This window comes from Electrona antarctica (assembly GCF_951216825.1).
Source record: "Electrona antarctica genome assembly, contig: scaffold_56, whole genome shotgun sequence".
Lineage (NCBI taxonomy): Eukaryota > Metazoa > Chordata > Actinopteri > Myctophiformes > Myctophidae > Electrona > Electrona antarctica.
Window position 1 is genome coordinate 204,631 of NW_027638622.1, and position 23,704 is coordinate 228,334.

Below are 23,704 nucleotides of genomic sequence, written 5' to 3' on the forward strand. Positions count from 1 at the left end.
CACTCACACATGACATGAATAATAATTTATTAGACTTTAGTTTAGAAACGAAACCCCCAAAAAACGCAACCACCAATATTTCCAAAGCAACTTCACATTTCCTGTTTTTTTGGGGGGGTTTTATGTATTTTTGATTGATTTAAGTTATTAACAGTTTGTAGAATTACAGTACATTTCAAGCACAACTTGAAACAACAACACATGTACCCATTCTGCAAACTGTTATTAAATACTTACTATCGATCAAATAAAAACAAAAGTCACTTATAATAAGCAGACATGGCAACACTAATCATAAGGCCACCGTTGATGACGCAACGAGGCAGTGTTGCCAGGTTGTCTGAGAGAAATAAGCAACCACGGTTATGAAAACAAGCCAAGTCTAAGGGCTAATTCTGCTATTTAAAACAAATAAAGCACCTTGGGGGGAAAAAAAGTTATAATTGTGGAATATTTACATTATTTTTAACAACACAAATCTGGGATCCCTGATTGATTGATTGATTGATTGATTGATTGATTGATTGATTGATTGATTGATTGATTGATTGATTGATTGATTGATTGATTGATTGATTGATTGATTGATGAAGGGTTGAAGGTGGCCTTTACACTAGCCGATTTGTTTCAATCTGAAATCTGATAGGACACACTACAGGATAATCGGAGCGGGGCAGAGCAAATATCAAACATTCTTGATGTTGATCGGGCCGATCCCGATCGCGCTTTGAGCGGCCCCGAGCAGATCGATTGAGTCGGGCACCCCCCGAGCGTCAAAAAATGCCCGATTATCGGCTAGTGTAAGGCCACCTTAACTGTGAGTGGACGACCCAATAAAGCATTACACTTGTTTACAAGAGGGTCCACCTTGTTCAATTCATCAACACATTTAGAGACGTACAAATAGACACTTCTATATAGCCAAAGAACAGAACAGGAATTCATCATAAAGGAGGGAAAAAGGGAAAAGAAACATATACAGTGAGGGGGAAAAGGGGTGGGCGGGGGGATTCAGATTTTATGGGGGCCAGTTTTGAATTGCAGCCGTCCGTAGGTGCCCTTTGAGAGCGGTTTAAGGAGTCAAGGGTTGACCAGTGAGGAGATCCTGTAAGTGGTAACATGGTACACTAAAATCACACCCATGTGAAGTGAGTGGTGCAGGGGGGGGGGGGGGGGGTCCCCGGAAGTTCCAGACCCACAGGAACGCACCCAGGGTGCCAGCCCGGTTCCGTCAAGCCGCCCCGTGTCTGAAACGGTAGAGAAATGACAGAGTTACCATGTGGGGGTCCCCAGGGGGTCCTCGGAACATCCAGGAACGCGGCCATAAGGCCGGGCCAGTTACGGCGAGCCGCCCCGCGTCCGAAACGGTTGAGAAATGACAGAGTTACCGTGTGGGGGTCCCTCTACTGTACCCTCTACTGTACTGTACTGTACTGGCACAACCAAAATCATCATATATAGGCTACAGTTAATATGTGCGTGTGTGTTTGTGCGTGTGTGTTAGCACAGGTAGTGAAAAATAACCATGCTGTTTTCGTGTTCAGACCCAGCCACCCACACACACAGCTTTGTAAGGGAGTGGTTGCACCACTAAAAAACAGGATGGCAGTTCAAGGTATCAGTGTAGCAATGGAATTTCATAACAGAATTTCATAATCAGGCACGAGTCAGGCACGAAGGAGAATTTATACCTGTTACTTGTGGCCCCTGGAACCTTTAGGCGAAGGCCGGAAGGAAGCAGCCTGTACTCAGAGCTGAGGGGATGGGAGTTGTCCGTACAAATGGACTTGGCTTTCCCATTTTGACCTGGGAAGGATTCTACAAATGTCTTCTAAATCCTGACAGTTTTGTGAAAAACCCATGTTTCTATGTCAGTCGTTCTCAAACATTTTCATGTCATGGACCCCGAAGATTATATGTAATTGGCTACCGACCCCCATCTGAAAATAGCCACAACTAGCACTATTTACAGCTTTACACATTGATGGAAGATTCCCTTGTATTGTTGTTTCAGTCATCATTTCAAGATGTGAAACCTTCTTTTTTAAATACAAATTAAGTTGCCTGGTGCTGGGAGTCTGGTGCAACGCACAGGGCCTGACCTGGTGAGAGCAGGAGTGGACCTGGTGAGACGTAGGAGGGGCCCGGACAGGAGTCAACCCACAGAGCCTAGTCCTTCCACGTGCCAGAATGGTACCTCCCAGTCCCGGCAGAGTAGTTCAGGAGGAACGGATTGTGTGGCCCTGGTTTTTCCCTAATGGGACTGATCGAGGGTAGCTAATGGGACGTAAGTCGGGACTTGATCACCCCGGCTGGGTCACCTGAGTGAGGGGTGTGATGTTGGGAGACCCGAAACCCCGATGACCTTGGGATACATCACTGAGGATACGTCCCAGGTATGTATGTATGTATTTTGTTTTTAAGTTCATGTTTCTATAAAATCAGTAAACCCCTATAGCTTAAATCAGGGGTTCTCAACCCGTGGGTCGCGACCCCTCGGGGGGTCGCCAAATTATTTTAGGGGGTCCCCAAATTATTTTCAAAAAAAAAAAAAAGGGGTTTTTAAAATTTTTATTTTCACGATTTTTCAAAAATAGCAGACCTACAAGCTCGTAGCGCGCCACTCGGTGGCGCGCTATGAGCTTGTAGATCTGCTATAGCTAAATTATAACAATGCTTAAAACACCAAAAGGGGTTCCCGCCCAAAATGGTTTAAGGTTATTGTAGCAGTCAATTTATATTGGGGGTCGGGAGGGGGCGGGGCGGGGGTCCCGAGACATTGCCAAAGCATTTCCGGGGGTCCCCGGCCAAAAACGTTGAGAACCCCTGGCTTAAATGACACAAATATATTAGTGCAAAAATACAAGAAGCACAAATATAACACCTAATTTCAAAAATGTGTCTGAAAAAACTGTATTTAAAATACTAGCATATCTTGATATAATTTAAACACTTGATTACTCTCGGAAAAATTGACAAATAGGCCTATATAATTATTTTCAGAATAGTGTCGATATTGATTATAGTATTTTCACATTTGATTAGGCTACTCCAAGAAAGATAATGTGTTTCTAATGTCTTCCTGAGGTTTAGGGTTTAGGGTGACTGACTAGCAGAAAATATTAATGTAATATTATTTAATTTGACAAATAAAATAATAATCCATTAATTAACAGAACAACTAGTTTATTTACTTCACATCCATTCGTTTAAAGTTAAACCTTTCCACCGGTGCATTTGTACACCGTCGTATGGCGGTCTGGCCATCTGGTGGTGAATCTACCAACTGTGTGTAATGTAATTTATTAATGAATAATGAACATGCTACCGGATGTAAACCAACCCGGAGACCAATAGACTTCCGGTGTGTTGCACTGAGATCTGTGACCCTGTGGAATTCTGTGACTCTATTTCTGCGCATGCGCTCCGAAAACAGCCGAGCTTCAAACTCTGACCATCGGCTGTTTTCGGCGCGTGCGCGCCACCGAGTCCTGAGCATGCGCAGTGTGTGTTAGCTTTAGCTATTGTTTAGCTTTATTTGTATCTTCATGGATATTGTCACGTGTCACGTGTTTTATTGTTGTATTAAAGGACGTCAGATTATTTAACACAAACTGTCGACTCGAATAAAGCAGGTTTTATAACAAATGAATAAATACACAACTTGTTTTGTATTAAATTATATCTCAGAAGCTAGTAAGCTAAGCTAGCTGGACTAAGATAGCTAGCTGGGGGATGTACACACAGTCACGTGACTCGTCGTGTAGTCGAAAATAGCCGATCTACAAGCTTTTTTTGATTGATTGAAATATTTTGCAGTTTGCAGAATTACAGTACATTTCATTTTCGACTTAGTGGCAGCGGTGGCCGAACGGATAGCGGCGCGGTCTAGATACCGGAAGGTTCCCAGTTCGAACCAGCCGTCCGACACGTTAAAATTACCACCGCTGAAATGCCCTTGAACAAGGCATCAACCACTACGATGAAATGTGTTCTATGAGCAGGGCCTGGCTGGAAACAAGTTCTTGAGCTTAGCCCAGATACCCTGGGTAAATATAGATTTCATTTCATTTCATTTCATTTCAAGCACAACCTCAATACAAAGACTGTTAACTGTGAGTGGACGACCCAATTAAGCATTACACTTGTTTACAATAGGGTCCACCATGTTCAATTCATCAAAACATTTAGAGACGTACAAATAGACACTTCTATATAGACAAAGAACAGAACAGGAATTCATCATAATGGAGGTAAAAAGGGAAAAGAAACATATACAGTGAGGGGAAAAGGGGGGGGCGGTCATTAGTTCTAATGATAAACAGTAGGATTCATAGTTATAACATAAATATGAATTATAACTGTTTTAATATAAACATATGAACTATACAAATGTATATTGTTCTGTGTAAGCAAATCACTGTTGATGCATTCTGCGATTGTCCCTTGTCACCACCAGATGGAAGCAAAGCTCACATTTTGCCTATAATTTCACATTCAGCTGTAACAAAAATATAATGTCTGTGGTGATGAGTTTTATTATTAATAATAATAATAATCCCTTTTATTCCCTTTTATTGTCAGATTTTCAGTCATCGTGTCAAGATGTGTCACTTTTATAATTACAAGTTCATGTTTATATAAATGCTGTAAACCTTTAGTTTAAATACAACCTTTAAGTGCAAAAATACAAGAGGCACGCATAATATAAAACACTTAATTTAAATATAGTAGCATATTGATTGATATATTTTGTAACACTTGATAACTTCTGGAGAAAAAAAAGAAAAAGGTTTCTTTCCCAAGATGTACAAGTGAGAAAGAACACTTGCTGCCTCAATTTATATATAATATATAATATTAAAATTATATAATGAAACACTTGATTACTCTTGAAAGAAATGACAAATATAAGAATGGATTTAAAAAAAATAGTGGCATATGTATTGTTGCTTTATATTGCTTTGTTCTGTTGCCGTTTTTACCTTGTGTTCAGCATTTTGGTCAGCCTTGGCTGTTGTAAATGTGCTATACAAATAAAGTTTGATTTGATTTGATGACAGTACAACAGCTGGATAATTGTCTTCACTGAATTGCCTATTCATAGTCCAGTTTTACCTAAAACTGGACTATGAATAGGCCTCAACTCAGAAGTCATTCCCATAGACAATTAAATTAGACATTAGTGGTGTCAAAAATAATCGATCCAGCGATGCATTGCGTGTTGTTCAGTATGTCTGACTGTACAGCAGCAGGTGGCTGGATCATTGTCTGCCCTGACTCTGAACTCATTCCCGTAGACATAGTATAGTAGAGTTACATTCCCGTAGACATGTAGTAAATATGAGTTGTACGAACGTTTGTTTTCTATTGTTGTATTGTTTATTGGATCTTGTTTAGTCGATACACTTAATTGTTTTAGCTCATGCTCATTTGATTTAGCTATTTTGTCTCATCCGGTTAAGGAAATAGGTAGCTGATATATTGCACTTTTACCTTAGCGCTAGGTATACTCTTGGTTGCTTGTTTTTGCAGAAAATGCACTAAGACTTCTGGTGATTAGTAGTTTTTGTTCCCTACCTATGTTGAATACACTTATTGTAAGTCGCTTTGGATAAAAGCGTCTGCTAAATGACTGTAATGTAATGTAATGTAATGTAGTACAGTAATACCACAGTATAGTTACATTCAGTAGTCTGTACAGTTACATGACAGTACAGCAGCAGGTGACTGGGTACAGTAATACTACAGTACAGTTACATGACAGTACAGCAGCATGTGGCTGGGTAATTGTCCGAGCTGACTCTGAACTCATTCCCGTAGACGTAGTAAACATGAGTGCTGCCCTTCCAGCTGTAGGTCACCTTGGTGATGGGGATCAACTCGATGGTCTGACGCTGGCAGAGACAAAGAGAGATTCATCAGTTCATTTTACTGTTCTTGTAGACTCTAAAGCAAGGATTAAATAACCATTAATTCATTACAGTTAATCAGAGCACAGAGCTATTTAACACTGTTACTGAACACACACTCTAAACGTTAGAGTGTGTTTTTTAGAGTAAAGCAATTAAGAGCTACATTAACACAAATAAATAAGCACAAAGTGGAGCGTGCATGGCACTGGAGGAAAACAGTGCAACCTGTTGTACAATGATTACTATGAGAATATATATTCTATATTTTAACACACCTGTTGTAGAATGCGTCTGGTGTTGGGGCTAGGGTTAAGGTTAGGTGCTACTGTATCGACTCCAGAATTCACTGGTGCACCCCAAGGTAAATATGAGACACCTTAGGGCCCTTTCCCAATTCCCCCCTTCTCCATGGCCCTTAGCCCTTCCCCTTGCTGATGCGCGTTCATGTGAGGAGGAAGGGTTTTCTCAATTCTCTTTGGAGCGAGGGGTAGGGCCGAGGGGTAGGGTTAGGATCCCCTACAAACCAAGGGACTTCGCGACCAGACTTAAAACGGAGGGACATCACGGAGGGCGGAAGGCGGACGAGGTAAGACGCCTTTTTCGTCCTTTATTATGGAAGAATATGATAATAACCAATATTATTTGAATGTGTTAACAATCTGCATCGCCAAAAATATCGCAATCTCTAGCAAAGGTTAACGTTACCTCACTTGAACTAACGATACTACGGCGTTGCATTCATACAACGTTACGGTAACGTTAACCATTAATTTGGCATCGGCGCTTTTTTATTTTTATTTACCGCCGGTGCCCCGGTGGAACAACTCGGATGCAAGCTAGTTTAACTAGCAGGCATCAGTCCGACCCCCCAGACCCCGATATGTCAACATTCTGCAGTTTTGGAGCTCTTAAAAGCCGTGAAATAGCCTACTGTACCTACACAACGCTGTCGCTGCATAACGTTGGCTACTCGCTGCAGTGATAGCTGGTATGGTTTTATCATGACCAATGTTATGCTAATCCCAACAAGTTGCAAAAGTTACATAACTAATTAGCAATGGTGTTGTTTTTTTCCCCAGGCAAACCAGCTATGGAACAGACTGCAAGCTGCTGTACAGCCTGCACATTGGATGGAGATGAATCACGATGGCATTTGTCCTAAATGTTGTTGAATTTGAAACATTGTCATTCATATCATATCATTCATATGTAGCATACCACGACTTGTCATAGGACATGATAGAAAATGACTGTTCTTAATGATATTAAAAACAATGAACACAGTGACCACAGCCCCTTCTTTCTATACTGTAAATTGTTTTTCCTTTTTTTAACCCTGTATATGATATAACTGTACCCATTCTATACAAACTGTTAATACAATAATCAATGAATCAGGTACAACTGTTGAGCAGGTGTCAGAATGAGCTATATCTAGCTGAATTACATTCTGGTGGGCTACCAAGATGAGACAAAATTACTTAATATATTTATTTCATCATAACCACAGCAATGTTTACGTTCCATCTCTTCTCCCAAAATAGCCGATCTACAGCTTATAGAAAGTTGTTTCCAAAGTGGGTTATGGGGACCCCCAGAGGGGGTCCAGAGAGGTAGCTAGGGGGTCCCCAGCTAAATGATAGTTTGGAACCAAATGGACCCATAAGGGTCCATTTGTACACTCAGAGTTAATTAACATTGATTTTACAATATAAATTGGGGGTCCCAGAGACAGAAATGCCATCAAATGGGGGTCCATGGACTAATGCATGTCACACTGGCGGTCCGTGACACTGCTAGATTCGTAAAAATCTATGGGGTCCCTGGCATATCACTTCAAATGGGGGTCTGCGGGCTAATTATTGTCAATTTGGGGGTCCTTGACATGAAAAAGTTTGGGGACCACTGGCCTGTAGTGAGCTTGCAGATCAGCTATTTTCTGAGTTGTATATCAATATATCAATATCTACAAGGGACGTTCAATATTTAGGGACGTTCCAATTCCTAGGGTGATGATTTATCCCCCTACCCCTTGACACTCATTATGTAGGGGCAAGGGGAAGGGGCAAGGGATAAGGGGTAGGGCCAAGGGCTGAGGGGTAGGGTTAAAAAAGGAATTGGGAAAGGGCCTAGGTCTTCAGACAAAGGACTTCTCACTATCCCCACCACTAAGCTGCCAACCAAAGGTCTTCTCACTATCCCCACCACTAAGCTGCCAACCAAAGGTCTTCTCACTATCCCCACCACTAAGCTGCCAACCAAAGGTCTTCTCACTATCCCCACCACTAAGCTGCCAACAGAAGGCCTTCTCACTATCCCCACCACTAAGCTGCCAACCAAAGGTCTTCTCACTATCCCCACCACTAAGCTGCCAACCAAAGGTCTTCTCACTATCCCCACCACTAAGCTGCCAACCAAAGGTCTTCTCACTATCCCCACCACTAAGCTGCCAACCAAAGGTCTTCTCACTATCCCCACCACTAAGCTGCCAACCAAAGGTCTTCTCACTATCCCCACCACTAAGCTGCCAACAGAAGGTCTTCTCACTATCCCCACCACTAAGCTGCCACCCAAAGGCCTTCTCACTATCCCCACCACTAAGCTGCCAACAGAAGGTCTTCTCACTATCCCCACCACTAAGCTGCCAACAGAAGGTCTTCTCACTATCCCCACCACTAAGCTGCCAACCAAAGGTCTTCTCACTATCCCCACCACTAAGCTGCCAACAGAAGGTCTTCTCACTATCCCCACCACTAAGCTGCCAACCAAAGGTCTTCTCACTATCCCCACCACTAAGCTGCCAACCAAAGGTCTTCTCACTATCCCCACCACTAAGCTGCCAACCAAAGGTCTTCTCACTATCCCCACCACTAAGCTGCCAACCAAAGGTCTTCTCACTATCCCCACCACTAAGCTGCCAACCAAAGGTCTTCTCACTATCCCCACCACTAAGCTGCCAACAGAAGGTCTTCTCACTATCCCCACCACTAAGCTGCCAACCAAAGGTCTTCTCACTATCCCCACCACTAAGCTGCCAACCAAAGGTCTTCTCACTATCCCCACCACTAAGCTGCCAACCAAAGGTCTTCTCACTATCCCCACCACTAAGCTGCCAACAGAAGGTCTTCTCACTATCCCCACCACTAAGCTGCCACCCAAAGGCCTTCTCACTATCCCCACCACTAAGCTGCCAACAGAAGGTCTTCTCACTATCCCCACCACTAAGCTGCCAACCAAAGGTCTTCTCACTATCCCCACCACTAAGCTGCCAACCAAAGGCCTTCTCACTATCCCCACCACTAAGCTGCCAACAGAAGGTCTTCTCACTATCCCCACCACTAAGCTGCCAACAGAAGGTCTTCTCACTATCCCCACCACTAAGCTGCCAACCAAAGGTCTTCTCACTATCCCCACCACTAAGCTGCCAACCAAAGGTCTTCTCACTATCCCCACCACTAAGCTGCCAACAGAAGGTCTTCTCACTATCCCCACCACTAAGCTGCCAACCAAAGGTCTTCTCACTATCCCCACCACTAAGCTGCCAACCAAAGGTCTTCTCACTATCCCCACCACTAAGCTGCCAACCAAAGGTCTTCTCACTATCCCCACCACTAAGCTGCCAACCAAAGGTCTTCTCACTATCCCCACCACTAAGCTGCCAACCAAAGGTCTTCTCACTATCCCCACCACTAAGCTGCCAACCAAAGGTCTTCTCACTATCCCCACCACGTTGTAGAATGCATCTGGTGTTAGGGTTAGGTGCTACTGTGTATAAATAAAGTCTATTATTATTCTGACCTGTTGTAGAATGCATCCCGTCTAGGAGAACTTCCCTTGGTGTTGGGGTTAGTGTTAGGGTTAAGGTTAGTGTTAGGGTTAAGGTTAGTGTTTGGTTCTACTGTATATAATAGTATATTATTATTATTACTACCCGTTGTAGAATGCGTCCCGTCTGAGAGAACCTCCCCTGGTGTTAGGGTTAAGGTTAGTGTTAGGGTTAAGGTTAGGGTTTGGTTCTACTGTATATAATAGTATATTATTATTATTACTACCTGTTGTAGAATGCGTCTGAGAGAACTTCCCTTGGTGTTAGGGTTAAGGTTAGTGTTAGGGTTAAGGTTAGTGTTAGGGTTAAGGTTAGGGTTAGGTGCTACTGTAGGCCTATATAATACAGTGTATAGTACCTGTTGTAGAATGCGTCCCGTCTGGGAGAACTTCCCTTGGTGTTCACTGACCAGACGTTCTGCAGCGCGAACCACTTGAGGGTCAGGAAAACCCATCACTGGATACACCTGAAAATATACAGTATAATTTATACAATATATATACACCATCACAGGATACACCTAAATAATGAATAGGTCTACCGGAGAACTTGCCAGTTTACCAAGTCGCCACGGTGAAATCAACGTCTTCATCGTTATGCTAACATGCTGTCTTCATCAGTGTAGGATGTCAAACTCACAGATGTTATAGTTAATTTCCAAAGTGATCAAATTATTTTGTGCAATAAAATAGTCAGCTAGATAATGATAAAAAGTGTGAATACCAATGATAAGTAGGCCTACCAGAATTGTTTACTAATGAATTACATTGTTTCGGTACTTTGGTGTTTAAACTTTAGCATTCCTACTTCAGCTAGTGTAAACTATCCTCTCTTCTCTCTCTCTCTCTCTCTCTCTCTCTGATGCAATCGCGGCGAGTTGGTAAACTGGCGAGTTCTCCGGATACCTATAAATAATATAAACATACCATAACATCCTGCACTTCCCCTAGCCTCGACGACCTTACAGGCGTATGCAAAGGCTCAACTTATGTAACTTAGATATCATTTAATGTAGATATAGTATGTATAGTTTCCAGCAACGTCTCGTCATAGAGCCTCTCTCTGATCTCCGTTCTCTCGTCGTGTCGTGGGGCTGAACTGTGGGCCACTGTGGGGCAAACTGAACCAGAGCTGAACTGTGGGCCACTGTGGGGCAAACTGAACCAGAGCTGAACTGTGGGCCACTGTGGGGCAAACTGAACCAGAGCTGAACTGTGGGCCACTGTGGGGCAAACTGAACCAGAGCTGAACTGTGGGCCACTGTGGGGCAAACTGAACCAGAGCTGAACTGTGGGCCACTGTGGGGCTGAACTGAACCAGAGCTGAACTGTGGGCCACTGTGGGGCAAACTGAACCAGAGCTGAACTGTGGGCCACTGTGGGGCAAACTGAACCAGAGCTGAACTGTGGGCCACTGTGGGGCAAACTGAACCAGAGCTGAACTGTGAAGGACAATTCACACGCTTTGCGTTTGTAAGATTACTCATTTGCCGACTAAAGATTGAACGGAAAACTAATGACGAGGCTTGCGCTCAATATAGGTACAACCTATTAGGAAGAGAGCTTTACCTCTGCAAAATCGGGGATATTATGAACACACTCACACACAGAATGGAAAGATGATTTTGACAGCTACTGCCCCACGTTCAAGGCTACAAACTATTATACATGTAATTGCTTAGCTTAACATCTGCAGAATTGTTGTTTTGGCTATTTTCTGGGTGTTAATTTAAACGAATGAATACATTAATCAAGAACACTTTAACAAGATACAATACAATGTAGATCGGGTGGTTTTTAACTGTTAAATCTGTTCGTGAAAGAACGCTGCTACCTGTTGCTCCACCGAGATAGCATCCCCTTCTGATCTGCAAGCTCATGACCAGCTAGACACCCAATTAAAATAGAAACCTCATTGATTATATAAATGTGTATGTGGCTTAATTAAATGACCAGTGCTTGGCTGTTATGCATCCATGGTGCCGTCAGTGCACATTTGCTTGATACTTGATTGTTTGATAGAGTCCAGACAATAAAATCCTCCCTTCTAAAGTTATGGCACAAGTATGAACCGAGCAATTCTGCACCATTACAGTAGTGCAATAGCACATGGAACAGTCACTGTTTACAAGCTCACCATGTCACTCTAGCAAAGTGATTGATCTGTGTCTCCTAGGGTCCTACTGCCCCACAACAAGGATGACCTGTGTCTCCTAGGGTCCTACTGCCCCACAACAAGGGTTTTTGATGAATTGAACATGGTGGACCCTGTTGTAAACAAGTGTAATGCTTAATTGGGTCGTCCACTCACAGTTAACAGCCTTTGTATTGAGTTTGTGCTTGAAATGTACTGTAATTCTGCAAACTGTTAATAACATTTTCAATCAATCAATCTGTGTCTCCTAGGGTCCTACTGCCCCACAACAAGGATGATCTGTGTCTCCTAGGGTCCTACTGCCCCACAACAAGGATGATCTGTGTCTCCTAGGATCCTACTGCCCCACAATAAGGATGATCTGTGTCTCCTAGGGTCCTACTGCCCCACAACAAGGATGATCTGTGTCTCCTAGGGTCCTACTGCCCCACAACAAGGATGATCTGTGTCTCCTAGGGTCCTACTGCCCCACAACAAGGATGATCTGTGTCTCCTAGGGTCCTACTGCCCCACAACAAGGATGATCTGTGTCTCCTAGGGTCCTACTGCCCCACAACAAGGATGATCTGTGTCTCCTAGGGTCCTACTGCCCCACAACAAGGATGATCTGTGTCTCCTAGGGTCCTACTGCCCCACAACAAGGATGATCTGTGTCTCCTAGGGTCCTACTGCCCCACAACAAGGATGATCTGTGTCTCCTAGGGTCCTACTGCCCCACAACAAGGATGATCTGTGTCTCCTAGGGTCCTACTGCCCCACAACAAGGATGATCTGTGTCTCCTAGGGTCCTACTGCCCCACAACAAGGATGATCTGTGTCTCCTAGGGTCCTACTGCCCCACAACAAGGGTGATCTGTGTCTCCTAGGGTCCTACTGCCCCACAACAAGGATGATCTGTGTCTCCTAGGGTCCTACTGCCCCACAACAAGGATGATCTGTGTCTCCTAGGGTCCTACTTGCCCCACAACAAGGATGATCTGTGTCTCCTAGGGTCCTACTGCCCCACAACAAGGATGCGGGCTGGAAGCCACAAATGTTTATGCCCCTTTTGGGATATTTTGCTATATATATATATATAGTATATATAGTGTATAGTTTATACTCATAGTTTCATTATATATATTCCACTGTTAGGTTCTTAGCTTCAAGTTATGCCTAATATACTACAAGGTACTAGATATATAGTCTCTCTACCATTCTCTCACCAGTAGGTAGTGAGTGTCTCTCTACCATTATCTCACCAGTAGGTAGTGAGTGTCTCTCTACCATTCTCTCCCCAGTAGTGAGTGTCTCTCTACCATTCTCTCCCCAGTAGTGAGTATCTCTCTACCATTCTCTCCCCAGTAGTGAGTGTCTCTCTACCATTCTCTCCCCAGTAGTGAGTGTCTCTCTACCATTCTCTCCCCAGTAGTGAGTGTCTCTCTACCATTCTCTCCCCAGTAGTGAGTGTCTCTCTACCATTCTCTCCCCAGTAGTGAGTGTCTCTCTACCATTCTCTCCCCAGTAGTGAGTGTCTCTCTATCATTCTCTCCCCAGTAGTGAGTGTCTCTCTATCATTCTCTCCCCAGTAGGTAGTGAGTATCTCTCTACCATTCTCTCCCCAGTAGTGAGTGTCTCTCTATCATTCTCTCCCCAGTAGTGAGTGTATCTCTATCATTCTCTCACCAGTAGGTAGTGAGTGTCTCTCTACCATTCTCTCCCCAGTAGGTAGTGAGTGTCTCTCTACCATTCTCTCCCCAGTAGTGAGTGTCTCTCTACCATTCTCTCCCCAGTAGTGAGTGTCTCTCTACCATTCTCTCCCCAGTAGGTAGTGAGTGTGTGACAAAAGCACATTATTTATGTCATTCTACTTTATTGTTCTGTACGTGTTATTTATTTTGAAAGGATAAATGTAACATGTGAAATGACTGTGATATTATTAATATTTCCTATTCATGAGAAAGGTAACGGGTCTGTCACATGGGTGGGTGACACGCCACTGGTGTCGCCACCCAAGGTTACTTCTAGAGGAAGTGACACACGGGGGAAAGGGGGGGAATCACAAACACAGTGTAGGCCTACACGGTTGGGGAAGAGGAGCTCCAGGCGCCAGACAACTTTTGAACAGGAGTAAAGTTTAAGCATAGTGTCTGCAGCCAATGCTAAGGACAGTCGTGCCCATCGGGAGAAGCAACGAGCTTGGTTCTGCACCGTAGGATTATCGACCGTTTGGAAGCAGTTGCCGGCGTGCGGGCTGTCGGACAAAGACGTCGCTTACCGGTGAGATCGTTTCAAACGTGTGCCTTGTTGGAGTTGAAGCTTTGAGGGGTACCCCGTTCGCGTTTTCTTTTGGACCGCCTTGAGCGGAAGGACTTTTGTTGGATCAAAGGAACTATAATAGACTGTATAGGGCGCACTGCCCGAACGTCCACTATTTCGAGTGGAGAGAACTTTGGGACTGATTTGGGACGGGAGGGGGGAATTGAGAGTAATTGATTGTTGGTTTACGTTTGTTTTCCTGTTTCTTTTAATTAGTAGGGAGAGAGACAGGGACAGACGTCTTTTGTGAAGTGTCTAGTTTTGAGTAACTTACCTTTGTTGTTTTGACAGCTGCGTTTTGAGCGTCTCTATATAAAGACTCAGAATACAACCCTACGATCCCGTTGTTTTTTTTCCTTAGTTAATGATTTGCCTGGTACAGTAAAGGGCGATTGTTACAGGTGGTGGCCCATACGGGGATCTAGGGGGGTATATTTAATAGAGATAGCCTAATTTTGTGGTTGTTTTACAACGGTGAAGTGAGAAGTACACTGTAAAAAATAATTCTGACTTTAACTCAAAAAGTACACTGTAAAAACTAATTCTTAACTTTTACTCAAAAAAACCGAAAAAGACATACAAAACACAATGGAGCAGAGTGGGGGCACTACTTTTACGGTACCGCAAGAACTGGCCTGCATTGAGAACAGGTTGCAAGCTTTCGGTAACCAAGTTCAGTGTGTGCAGCGCCAATTTGAGGAAGCTATGGAGAGCACTGTAAATAGGGAAATGTTCCGGAGGGAGTACATAGATCGCCAGTTGGTGGAGATGGGAACTCTAATCAAATCCTCAGTTGAGCAGTTACAGAAGAGACTGGTCGAGTGTTTTAGGAGGATTGATGAGAAAGGGGCCAGTGAGGTGTCGAAAACAAAACGAGCCAAAACGTCTCGCCCAAGCTCCCATACTCCCCATAACCCTCAAGGGTGTCCCACCAGTACTTCCCACCATCTGGCCTCCCGTGGCCTGCCCACCGGCACGAAGAAGGCTCAACGACCATGCGGTGACGGAGGACCCAAGAAGGCGACACGGAGTGGAGCTCAGGTGGCACGCGCAGAGGTCAATCTCGTGCAGCAGGTGATGAGGGAATTACCACCACCCAGAGGCGCTGATGGTGTCACTCCGGGACCCCGAAGACGAGGTGCCCCACCGGAGGTGAAATGCCCGTCCAAGAGGTGGCCACCGGAGGTAACTCCGGCTGGTCTAGGCAGGGCTCAGGGTGCAGATCCCAAGGTCAGAGGTCTACTCGAACATCTGGACCAGACTGACCAGCGACCGGACCGCCCAGGCTTCGAGGAAGTTCGGGGGATCCTGTATCGGAGACGGCCGACCAAGTCCTCTGGATGGAAATATCAGGTGGTGGTGCCCATCAGCTTGGTCCACTGTTTCCTGGGACATTTTCACGACGGTGGTCATCCAGGTAGGCTGAAGACGCTCCTTCGAATCCTCGAAGTATCCTGGTGGTCTACTGTCCGCAGGGATGTGTGGGACTACATTGGGAGGTGTCAGGGTTGTCGGCAACGCAAGCCAGTAAATGGTAAGCCGCTCCACATGTTGCAGTCCATTCAAGTGGGCCAAGCAGGAGAGCCCCTCGGGAACGACCCGACGGGGCCGGTCTCGAGGAGTACGAAAGGGAACACCGTCCTGCTGGTCACCCTGGACTACAACAGCAAGTGTGCAATGGTAAAAGAAATTCCACGGAGGGTGGGTGACTCTCATTCCAGAAAGGCCAAATGGTATGGTGCCTGGCGGAATAGGCCTGTTCCGGACAGACGGTTTGGGCTGGGCGAGAGGGTACCCTCCTTCAACAGCATCTGATGTTTACTCGTCGAGGCTAGTGCCCCCTACTTGGTCAGGTTCAGCCATAGCGACGAGTCAGAAAGGCCCCTAATAGTTACCAAGTGAAGTGGAAAGATGGTGGTAAAGTAGACACAGTTAATGTGGTCAACCTCAAACCCTACTTTGGTAGGACTTGAGAAACAGCTTCCAGCTTGGGGGGGGGGGGACTGTGACAAAAGCACATTATTTATGTCATTCTACTTTATTGTTCTGTACGTGTTATTTATTTTGAAAGGATAAATGTAACATGTGAAATGACTGTGATATTATTAATATTTCCTATTCATGAGAAAGGTAACGGGTCTGTCACATGGGTGGGTGACACGCCACTGGTGTCGCCACCCAAGGTTACTTCTAGAGGAAGTGACACACGGGGGAAAGGGGGGGAATCACAAACACAGTGTAGGCCTACACGGTTGGGGAAGAGGAGCTCCAGGCGCCAGACAACTTTTGAACAGGAGTAAAGTTTAAGCATAGTGTCTGCAGCCAATGCTAAGGACAGTCGTGCCCATCGGGAGAAGCAACGAGCTTGGTTCTGCACCGTAGGATTATCGACCGTTTGGAAGCAGTTGCCGGCGTGCGGGCTGTCGGACAAAGACGTCGCTTACCGGTGAGATCGTTTCAAACGTGTGCCTTGTTGGAGTTGAAGCTTTGAGGGGTACCCCGTTCGCGTTTTCTTTTGGACCGCCTTGAGCGGAAGGACTTTACGTTTGTTGGATCAAAGGAACTATAATAGACTGTATAGGGCGCACTGCCCGAACGTCCACTATTTCGAGTGGAGAGAACTTTGGGACTGATTTGGGACGGGAGGGGGGAATTGAGAGTGATTGATTGTTGGTTTACGTTTGTTTTCCTGTTTCTTTTATTTAGTAGGGAGAGAGACAGGGACAGACGTCTTTTGTGAAGTGTCTAGTTTTGAGTAACTTACCTTTGTTGTTTTGACAGCTGCGTTTTGAGCGTCTCTATATAAAGACTCAGACTACAACCCTACGATCCCGTTGTTTTTTTTCCTTAGTTAATGATTTGCCTGGTACAGTAAAGGGCGATTGTTACAAGTGTCTCTCTACCATTCTCTCCCCAGTAGGTAGTGAGTGTCTCTCTACCATTCTCTCCCCAGTAGTGAGTGTCTCTCTACCATTCTCTCCCCAGTAGGTAGTGAGTGTCTCTCTACCATTCTCTCCCCAGTAGTGAGTGTCTCTCTACCATTCTCTCCCCAGTAGGTAGTGAGTGTCTCTCTACCATTCTCTCCCCAGTAGTGAGTGTCTCTCTACCATTCTCTCCCCAGTAGTGAGTGTCTCTCTACCATTCTCTCCCCAGTAGGTAGTGAGTGTCTCTCTACCATTCTCTCCCCAGTAGGTAGTGAGTGTCTCTCTATCATTCTCTCACCAGTAGGTAGTGAGTGTCTCTCTACCATTCTCTCCCCAGTAGTGAGTGTCTCTCTATCATTCTCTCCCCAGTAGGTAGTGAGTGTCTCTCTACCATTCTCTCCCCAGTAGTGAGTGTCTCTCTTTCATTCTCTCCCCAGTAGGTAGTGAGTGTCTCTCTACCATTCTCTCCCCAGTAGTGAGTGTCTCTCTTTCATTCTCTCCCCAGTAGGTAGTGTCTCTCTACCATTCTCTCCCCAGTAGTGAGTGTCTCTCTACCATTCTCTCCCCAGTAGGTAGTGTATCTCTACCATTCTCTCCCCAGTAGTGAGTGTCTCTCTACCATTCTCTCCCCAGTAGGTAGTGTCTCTCTACCATTCTCTCCCCAGTAGGTAGTGTCTCTCTACCATTCTCTCCCCAGTAGTGAGTGTCTCTCTACCATTCTCTCCCCAGTAGTGAGTGTCTCTCTACCATTCTCTCCCCAGTAGGTAGTGAGTGTCTCTCTACCATTCTCTCCCCAGTAGGTAGTGAGTGTCTCTCTATCATTCTCTCACCAGTAGGTAGTGAGTGTCTCTCTACCATTCTCTCCCCAGTAGTGAGTGTCTCTCTATCATTCTCTCCCCAGTAGGTAGTGAGTGTCTCTCTACCATTCTCTCCCCAGTAGTGAGTGTCTCTCTTTCATTCTCTCCCCAGTAGGTAGTGAGTGTCTCTCTACCATTCTCTCCCCAGTAGTGAGTGTCTCTCTTTCATTCTCTCCCCAGTAGGTAGTGTCTCTCTACCATTCTCTCCCCAGTAGTGAGTGTCTCTCTACCATTCTCTCCCCAGTAGGTAGTGTATCTCTACCATTCTCTCCCCAGTAGGTAGTGTATCTCTACCATTCTCTCCCCAGTAGTGAGTGTCTCTCTACCATTCTCTCCCCAGTAGGTAGTGTCTCTCTACCATTCTCTCCCCAGTAGTGAGTGTCTCTCTACCATCCTCTCCCCAGTAGTGAGTGTCTCTCTACCATTCTCTCCCCAGTAGTGAGTGTCTCACTACCATTCTCTCCCCAGTAGGTAGTGAGTGTCTCTCTACCATTCTCTCCCCAGTAGGTAGTGAGTGTCTCTCTATCATTCTCTCACCAGTAGTGAGTGTCTCTCTACCATTCTCTCCCCAGTAGGTAGTGTATCTCTACCATTCTCTCCCCAGTAGGTAGTGAGTGTCTCTCTATCATTCTCTCCCCAGTAGTGAGTGTCTCTCTACCATTCTCTCCCCAGTAGGTAGTGAGTGTCTCTCTACCATTATCTCCCCAGTAGTGAGTGTCTCTCTACCATTCTCTCCCCAGTAGTGAGTGTCTCTCTACCATTATCTCCCCAGTAGTGAGTGTCTCTCTACCATTCTCTCCCCAGTAGTGAGTGTCTCTCTACCATTCTCTCCCCAGTAGTGAGTGTCTCTCTACCATTCTCTCCCCAGTAGTGAGTGTCTCTCTACCATTCTCTCCCCAGTAGTGAGTGTCTCTCTACCATTCTCTCCCCAGTAGGTAGTGAGTGTCTCTCTACCATTCTCTCCCCAGTAGGTAGTGAGTGTCTCTCTACCATTCTCTCCCCAGTAGTGAGTGTCTCTCTACCATTCTCTCCCCAGTAGTGAGTGTCTCTCTATCATTCTCTCCCCAGTAGTGAGTGTCTCTCTACCATTCTCTCACCAGTAGTGAGTGTCTCTCTATCATTCTCTCCCCAGTAGGTAGTGAGTGTCTCTCTATCATTCTCTCACCAGTAGGTAGTGAGTGTCTCTCTATCATTCTCTCACCAGTAGGTAGTGAGTGTCTCTCTACCATTCTCTCCCCAGTAGTGAGTGTCTCTCTATCATTCTCTCCCCAGTAGGTAGTGAGTGTCTCTCTATCATTCTCTCCCCAGTAGGTAGTGAGTGTCTCTCTATCATTCTCTCACCAGTAGGTAGTGAGTGTCTCTCTATCATTCTCTCCCCAGTAGGTAGTGAGTGTCTCTCTACCATTCTCTCCCCAGTAGTGAGTGTCTCTCTACCATTCTCTCCCCAGTAGGTAGTGAGTGTCTCTCTATCATTCTCTCACCAGTAGGTAGTGAGTGTCTCTCTATCATTCTCTCCCCAGTAGGTAGTGAGTGTCTCTCTATCATTCTCTCACCAGTAGGTAGTGAGTGTCTCTCTATCATTCTCTCCCCAGTAGGTAGTGAGTGTCTCTCTACCATTCTCTCCCCAGTAGTGAGTGTCTCTCTACCATTCTCTCCCCAGTAGGTAGTGAGTGTCTCTCTATCATTCTCTCCCCAGTAGGTAGTGAGTGTCTCTCTATCATTCTCTCCCCAGTAGTGAGTGTCTCTCTACCATTCTCTCCCCAGTAGGTAGTGAGTGTCTCTCTATCATTCTCTCACCAGTAGGTAGTGAGTGTCTCTCTATCATTCTCTCCCCAGTAGGTAGTGAGTGTCTCTCTATCATTATCTTCCCAGTAGTGAGTGTCTCTCTACCATTCTCTCCCCAGTAGGTAGTGAGTGTCTCTCTACCATTCTCTCCCCAGTAGGTAGTGAGTGTCTCTCTACCATTCTCTCCCCAGTAGGTAGTGAGTGTCTCTCTACCATTCTCTCCCCAGTAGGTAGTGAGTGTCTCTCTACCATTCTCTCCCCAGTAGTGAGTGTCTCTCTACCATTCTCTCACCAGTAGTGAGTGTCTCTCTACCATTCTCTCCCCAGTAGGTAGTGAGTGTCTCTCTACCATTCTCTCCCCAGTAGGTAGTGAGTGTCTCTCTACCATTCTCTCCCCAGTAGGTAGTGAGTGTCTCTCTATCATTCTCTCACCAGTAGTGAGTGTCTCTCTACCATTCTCTCCCCAGTAGTGAGTGTCTCTCTATCATTCTCTCCCAAGTAGGTAGTGAGTGTCTCTCTATCATTCTCTCCCCAGTAGTGAGTGTCTCTCTCCCATTCTCTCCCCAGTAGGTAGTGAGTGTCTCTCTCCCATTCTCTCCCCAGTAGGTAGTGAGTGTCTCTCTATCATTCTCTCCCCAGTAGTGAGTGTCTCTCTATCATTCTCTCCCCAGTAGGTAGTGAGTGTCTCTCTACCATTCTCTCCCCAGTAGTGAGTGTCTCTCTCCCATTCTCTCCCCAGTAGTGAGTGTCTCTCTATCATTCTCTCCCCAGTAGGTAGTGAGTGTCTCTCTAAAATTCTCTCCCCAGTAGGTAGTGAGTGTCTCTCTATCATTCTCTCCCCAGTAGTGAGTGTCTCTCTACCATTCTCTCCCCAGTAGTGAGTGTCTCTCTACCATTCTCTCCCCAGTAGTGAGTGTCTCTCTATCATTCTCTCCCCAGTAGTGAGTGTCTCTCTACCATTCTCTCCCCAGTAGTGAGTGTCTCTCTCCCATTCTCTCCCCAGTAGTGAGTGTCTCTCTACCATTCTCTCCCCAGTAGTGAGTGTCTCTCTATCATTCTCTCCCCAGTAGGTAGTGAGTGTCTCTCTATCATTCTCTCCCCAGTAGTGAGTGTCTCTCTACCATTCTCTCCCCAGTAGTGAGTGTCTCTCTATCATTCTCTCCCCAGTAGGTAGTGAGTGTCTCTCTATCATTCTCTCCCCAGTAGTGAGTGTCTCTCTATCATTCTCTCCCCAGTAGTGAGTGTCTCTCTACCATTCTCTCCCCAGTAGTGAGTGTCTCTCTACCATTCTCTCACCAGTAGGTAGTGAGTGTCTCTCTACCATTCTCTCACCAGTAGGTAGTGAGTGTCTCTCTACCATTCTCTCCCCAGTAGGTAGTGAGTGTCTCTCTACCATTCTCTCCCCAGTAGGTAGTGAGTGTCTCTCTACCATTCTCTCCCCAGTAGGTAGTGAGTGTCTCTCTACCATTCTCTCCCCAGTAGTGAGTGTCTCTCTACCATTCTCTCCCCAGTAGTGAGTGTCTCTCTACCATTCTCTCCCCAGTAGTGAGTGTCTCTCTACCATTCTCTCCCCAGTAGTGAGTGTCTCTCTACCATTCTCTCCCCAGTAGTGAGTGTCTCTCTACCATTCTCTCCCCAGTAGTGAGTGTCTCTCTACCATTCTCTCACCAGTAGTGAGTGTCTCTCTACCATTCTCTCCCCAGTAGGTAGTGAGTGTCTCTCTACCATTCTCTCCCCAGTAGTGAGTGTCTCTCTACCATTCTCTCCCCAGTAGTGAGTGTCTCTCTACCATTCTCTCCCCAGTAGTGAGTGTCTCTCTACCATTCTCTCCCCAGTAGGTAGTGAGTGTCTCTCTTTCATTCTCTCCCCAGTAGGTAGTGAGTGTCTCTCTTTCATTCTCTCCCCAGTAGTGAGTGTCTCTCTACCATTCTCTCCCCAGTAGTGAGTGTCTCTCTACCATTCTCTCCCCAGTAGTGAGTGTCTCTCTACCATTCTCTCCCCAGTAGGTAGTGAGTGTCTCTCTATCATTCTCTCCCCAGTAGGTAGTGAGTGTCTCTCTATCATTCTCTCCCCAGTAGTGAGTGTCTCTCTATCATTCTCTCCCCAGTAGTGAGTGTCTCTCTATCATTCTCTCCCCAGTAGGTAGTGAGTGTCTCTCTATCATTCTCTCCCCAGTAGGTAGTGAGTGTCTCTCTATCATTCTCTCCCCAGTAGGTAGTGAGTGTCTCTCTACCATTCTCTCCCCAGTAGTGAGTGTCTCTCTCCCATTCTCTCCCCAGTAGTGAGTGTCTCTCTACCATTCTCTCCCCAGTAGTGAGTGTCTCTCTATCATTCTCTCCCCAGTAGTGAGTGTCTCTCTACCATTCTCTCCCCAGTAGTGAGTGTCTCACTACCATTCTCTCCCCAGTAGGTAGTGAGTGTCTCTCTATCATTCTCTCACCAGTAGGTAGTGAGTGTCTCTCTACCATTCTCTCCCCAGTAGTGAGTGTCTCTCTACCATTCTCTCCCCAGTAGGTAGTGAGTGTCTCTCTACCATTCTCTCCCCAGTAGTGAGTGTCTCTCTACCATTCTCTCCCCAGTAGGTAGTGAGTGTCTCTCTATCATTCTCTCCCCAGTAGGTAGTGAGTGTCTCTCTATCATTCTCTCCCCAGTAGGTAGTGAGTGTCTCTCTACCATTCTCTCCCCAGTAGTGAGTGTCTCTCTCCCATTCTCTCCCCAGTAGTGAGTGTCTCTCTACCATTCTCTCCCCAGTAGTGAGTGTCTCACTACCATTCTCTCCCCAGTAGGTAGTGAGTGTCTCTCTATCATTCTCTCACCAGTAGGTAGTGAGTGTCTCTCTACCATTCTCTCACCAGTAGTGAGTGTCTCTCTACCATTCTCTCCCCAGTAGGTAGTGAGTGTCTCTCTACCATTCTCTCCCCAGTAGTGAGTGTCTCTCTACCATTCTCTCCCCAGTAGGTAGTGAGTGTCTCTCTACCATTCTCTCCCCAGTAGTGAGTGTCTCTCTACCATTCTCTCCCCAGTAGGTAGTGAGTGTCTCTCTATCATTCTCTCCCCAGTAGGTAGTGAGTGTCTCTCTACCATTCTCTACCCAGTAGGTAGTGAGTGTCTCTCTACCATTCTCTCCCCAGTAGGTAGTGAGTGTCTCTCTACCATTCTCTCCCCAGTAGGTAGTGAGTGTCTCTCTACCATTCTCTCACCAGTAGGTAGTGAGTGTCTCTCTACCATTCTCTCACCAGTAGTGAGTGTCTCTCTATCATTCTCTCCCCAGTAGTGAGTGTCTCTCTACCATTCTCTCCCCAGTAGGTAGTGAGTGTCTCTCTACCATTCTCTCCCCAGTAGTGAGTGTCTCTCTACCATTCTCTCCCCAGTAGGTAGTGAGTGTCTCTCTACCATTCTCTCCCCAGTAGTGAGTGTCTCTCTACCATTCTCTCCCCAGTAGTGAGTGTCTCTCTACCATTCTCTCCCCAGTAGGTAGTGAGTGTCTCTCTACCATTCTCTCACCAGTAGTGAGTGTCTCTCTACCATTCTCTCCCCAGTAGGTAGTGAGTGTCTCTCTACCATTCTCTCACCAGTAGTGAGTGTCTCTCTACCATTCTCTCCCCAGTAGTGAGTGTCTCTCTACCATTCTCTCCCCAGTAGTGAGTGTCTCTCTACCATTCTCTCACCAGTAGTGAGTGTCTCTCTACCATTCTCTCCCCAGTAGTGAGTGTCTCTCTACCATTCTCTCCCCAGTAGTGAGTGTCTCTCTACCATTCTCTCCCCAGTAGTGAGTGTCTCTCTACCATTCTCTCCCCAGCAGGTAGTGAGTGTCTCTCTACCATTCTCTCACCAGTAGTGAGTGTCTCTCTACCATTCTCTCCCCAGTAGTGAGTGTCTCTCTACCATTCTCTCCCCAGTAGTGAGTGTCTCTCTATCATTCTCTCCCCAGTAGTGAGTGTCTCT

The 23,704-nt window shown here is 45.8% G+C and overlaps 1 protein-coding gene across 4 annotated transcripts in view; it reads right to left on the minus strand.

Annotated features, from left to right (window-relative positions):
- Positions 1-4,572: 4,572 nt before the first annotated feature.
- Positions 4,573-23,704, minus strand: part of ssuh2rs1 (ssu-2 homolog, related sequence 1) — a 52,416-nt gene continuing 33,284 nt past the window's right edge. For all 4 annotated transcript variants that reach the window (XM_079530799.1, XM_079530798.1, XM_079530800.1 and 1 more), the window contains 2 exons: positions 10,100-10,207; positions 4,573-5,897 (listed from right to left, as the gene is read on the minus strand). In XM_079530799.1, coding sequence (XP_079386925.1) covers positions 5,757-5,897; positions 10,100-10,207 — 249 coding nt within the window. In that variant the 3' untranslated portion in view covers positions 4,573-5,756. The remainder of the gene's footprint in view (positions 5,898-10,099; positions 10,208-23,704) is intronic.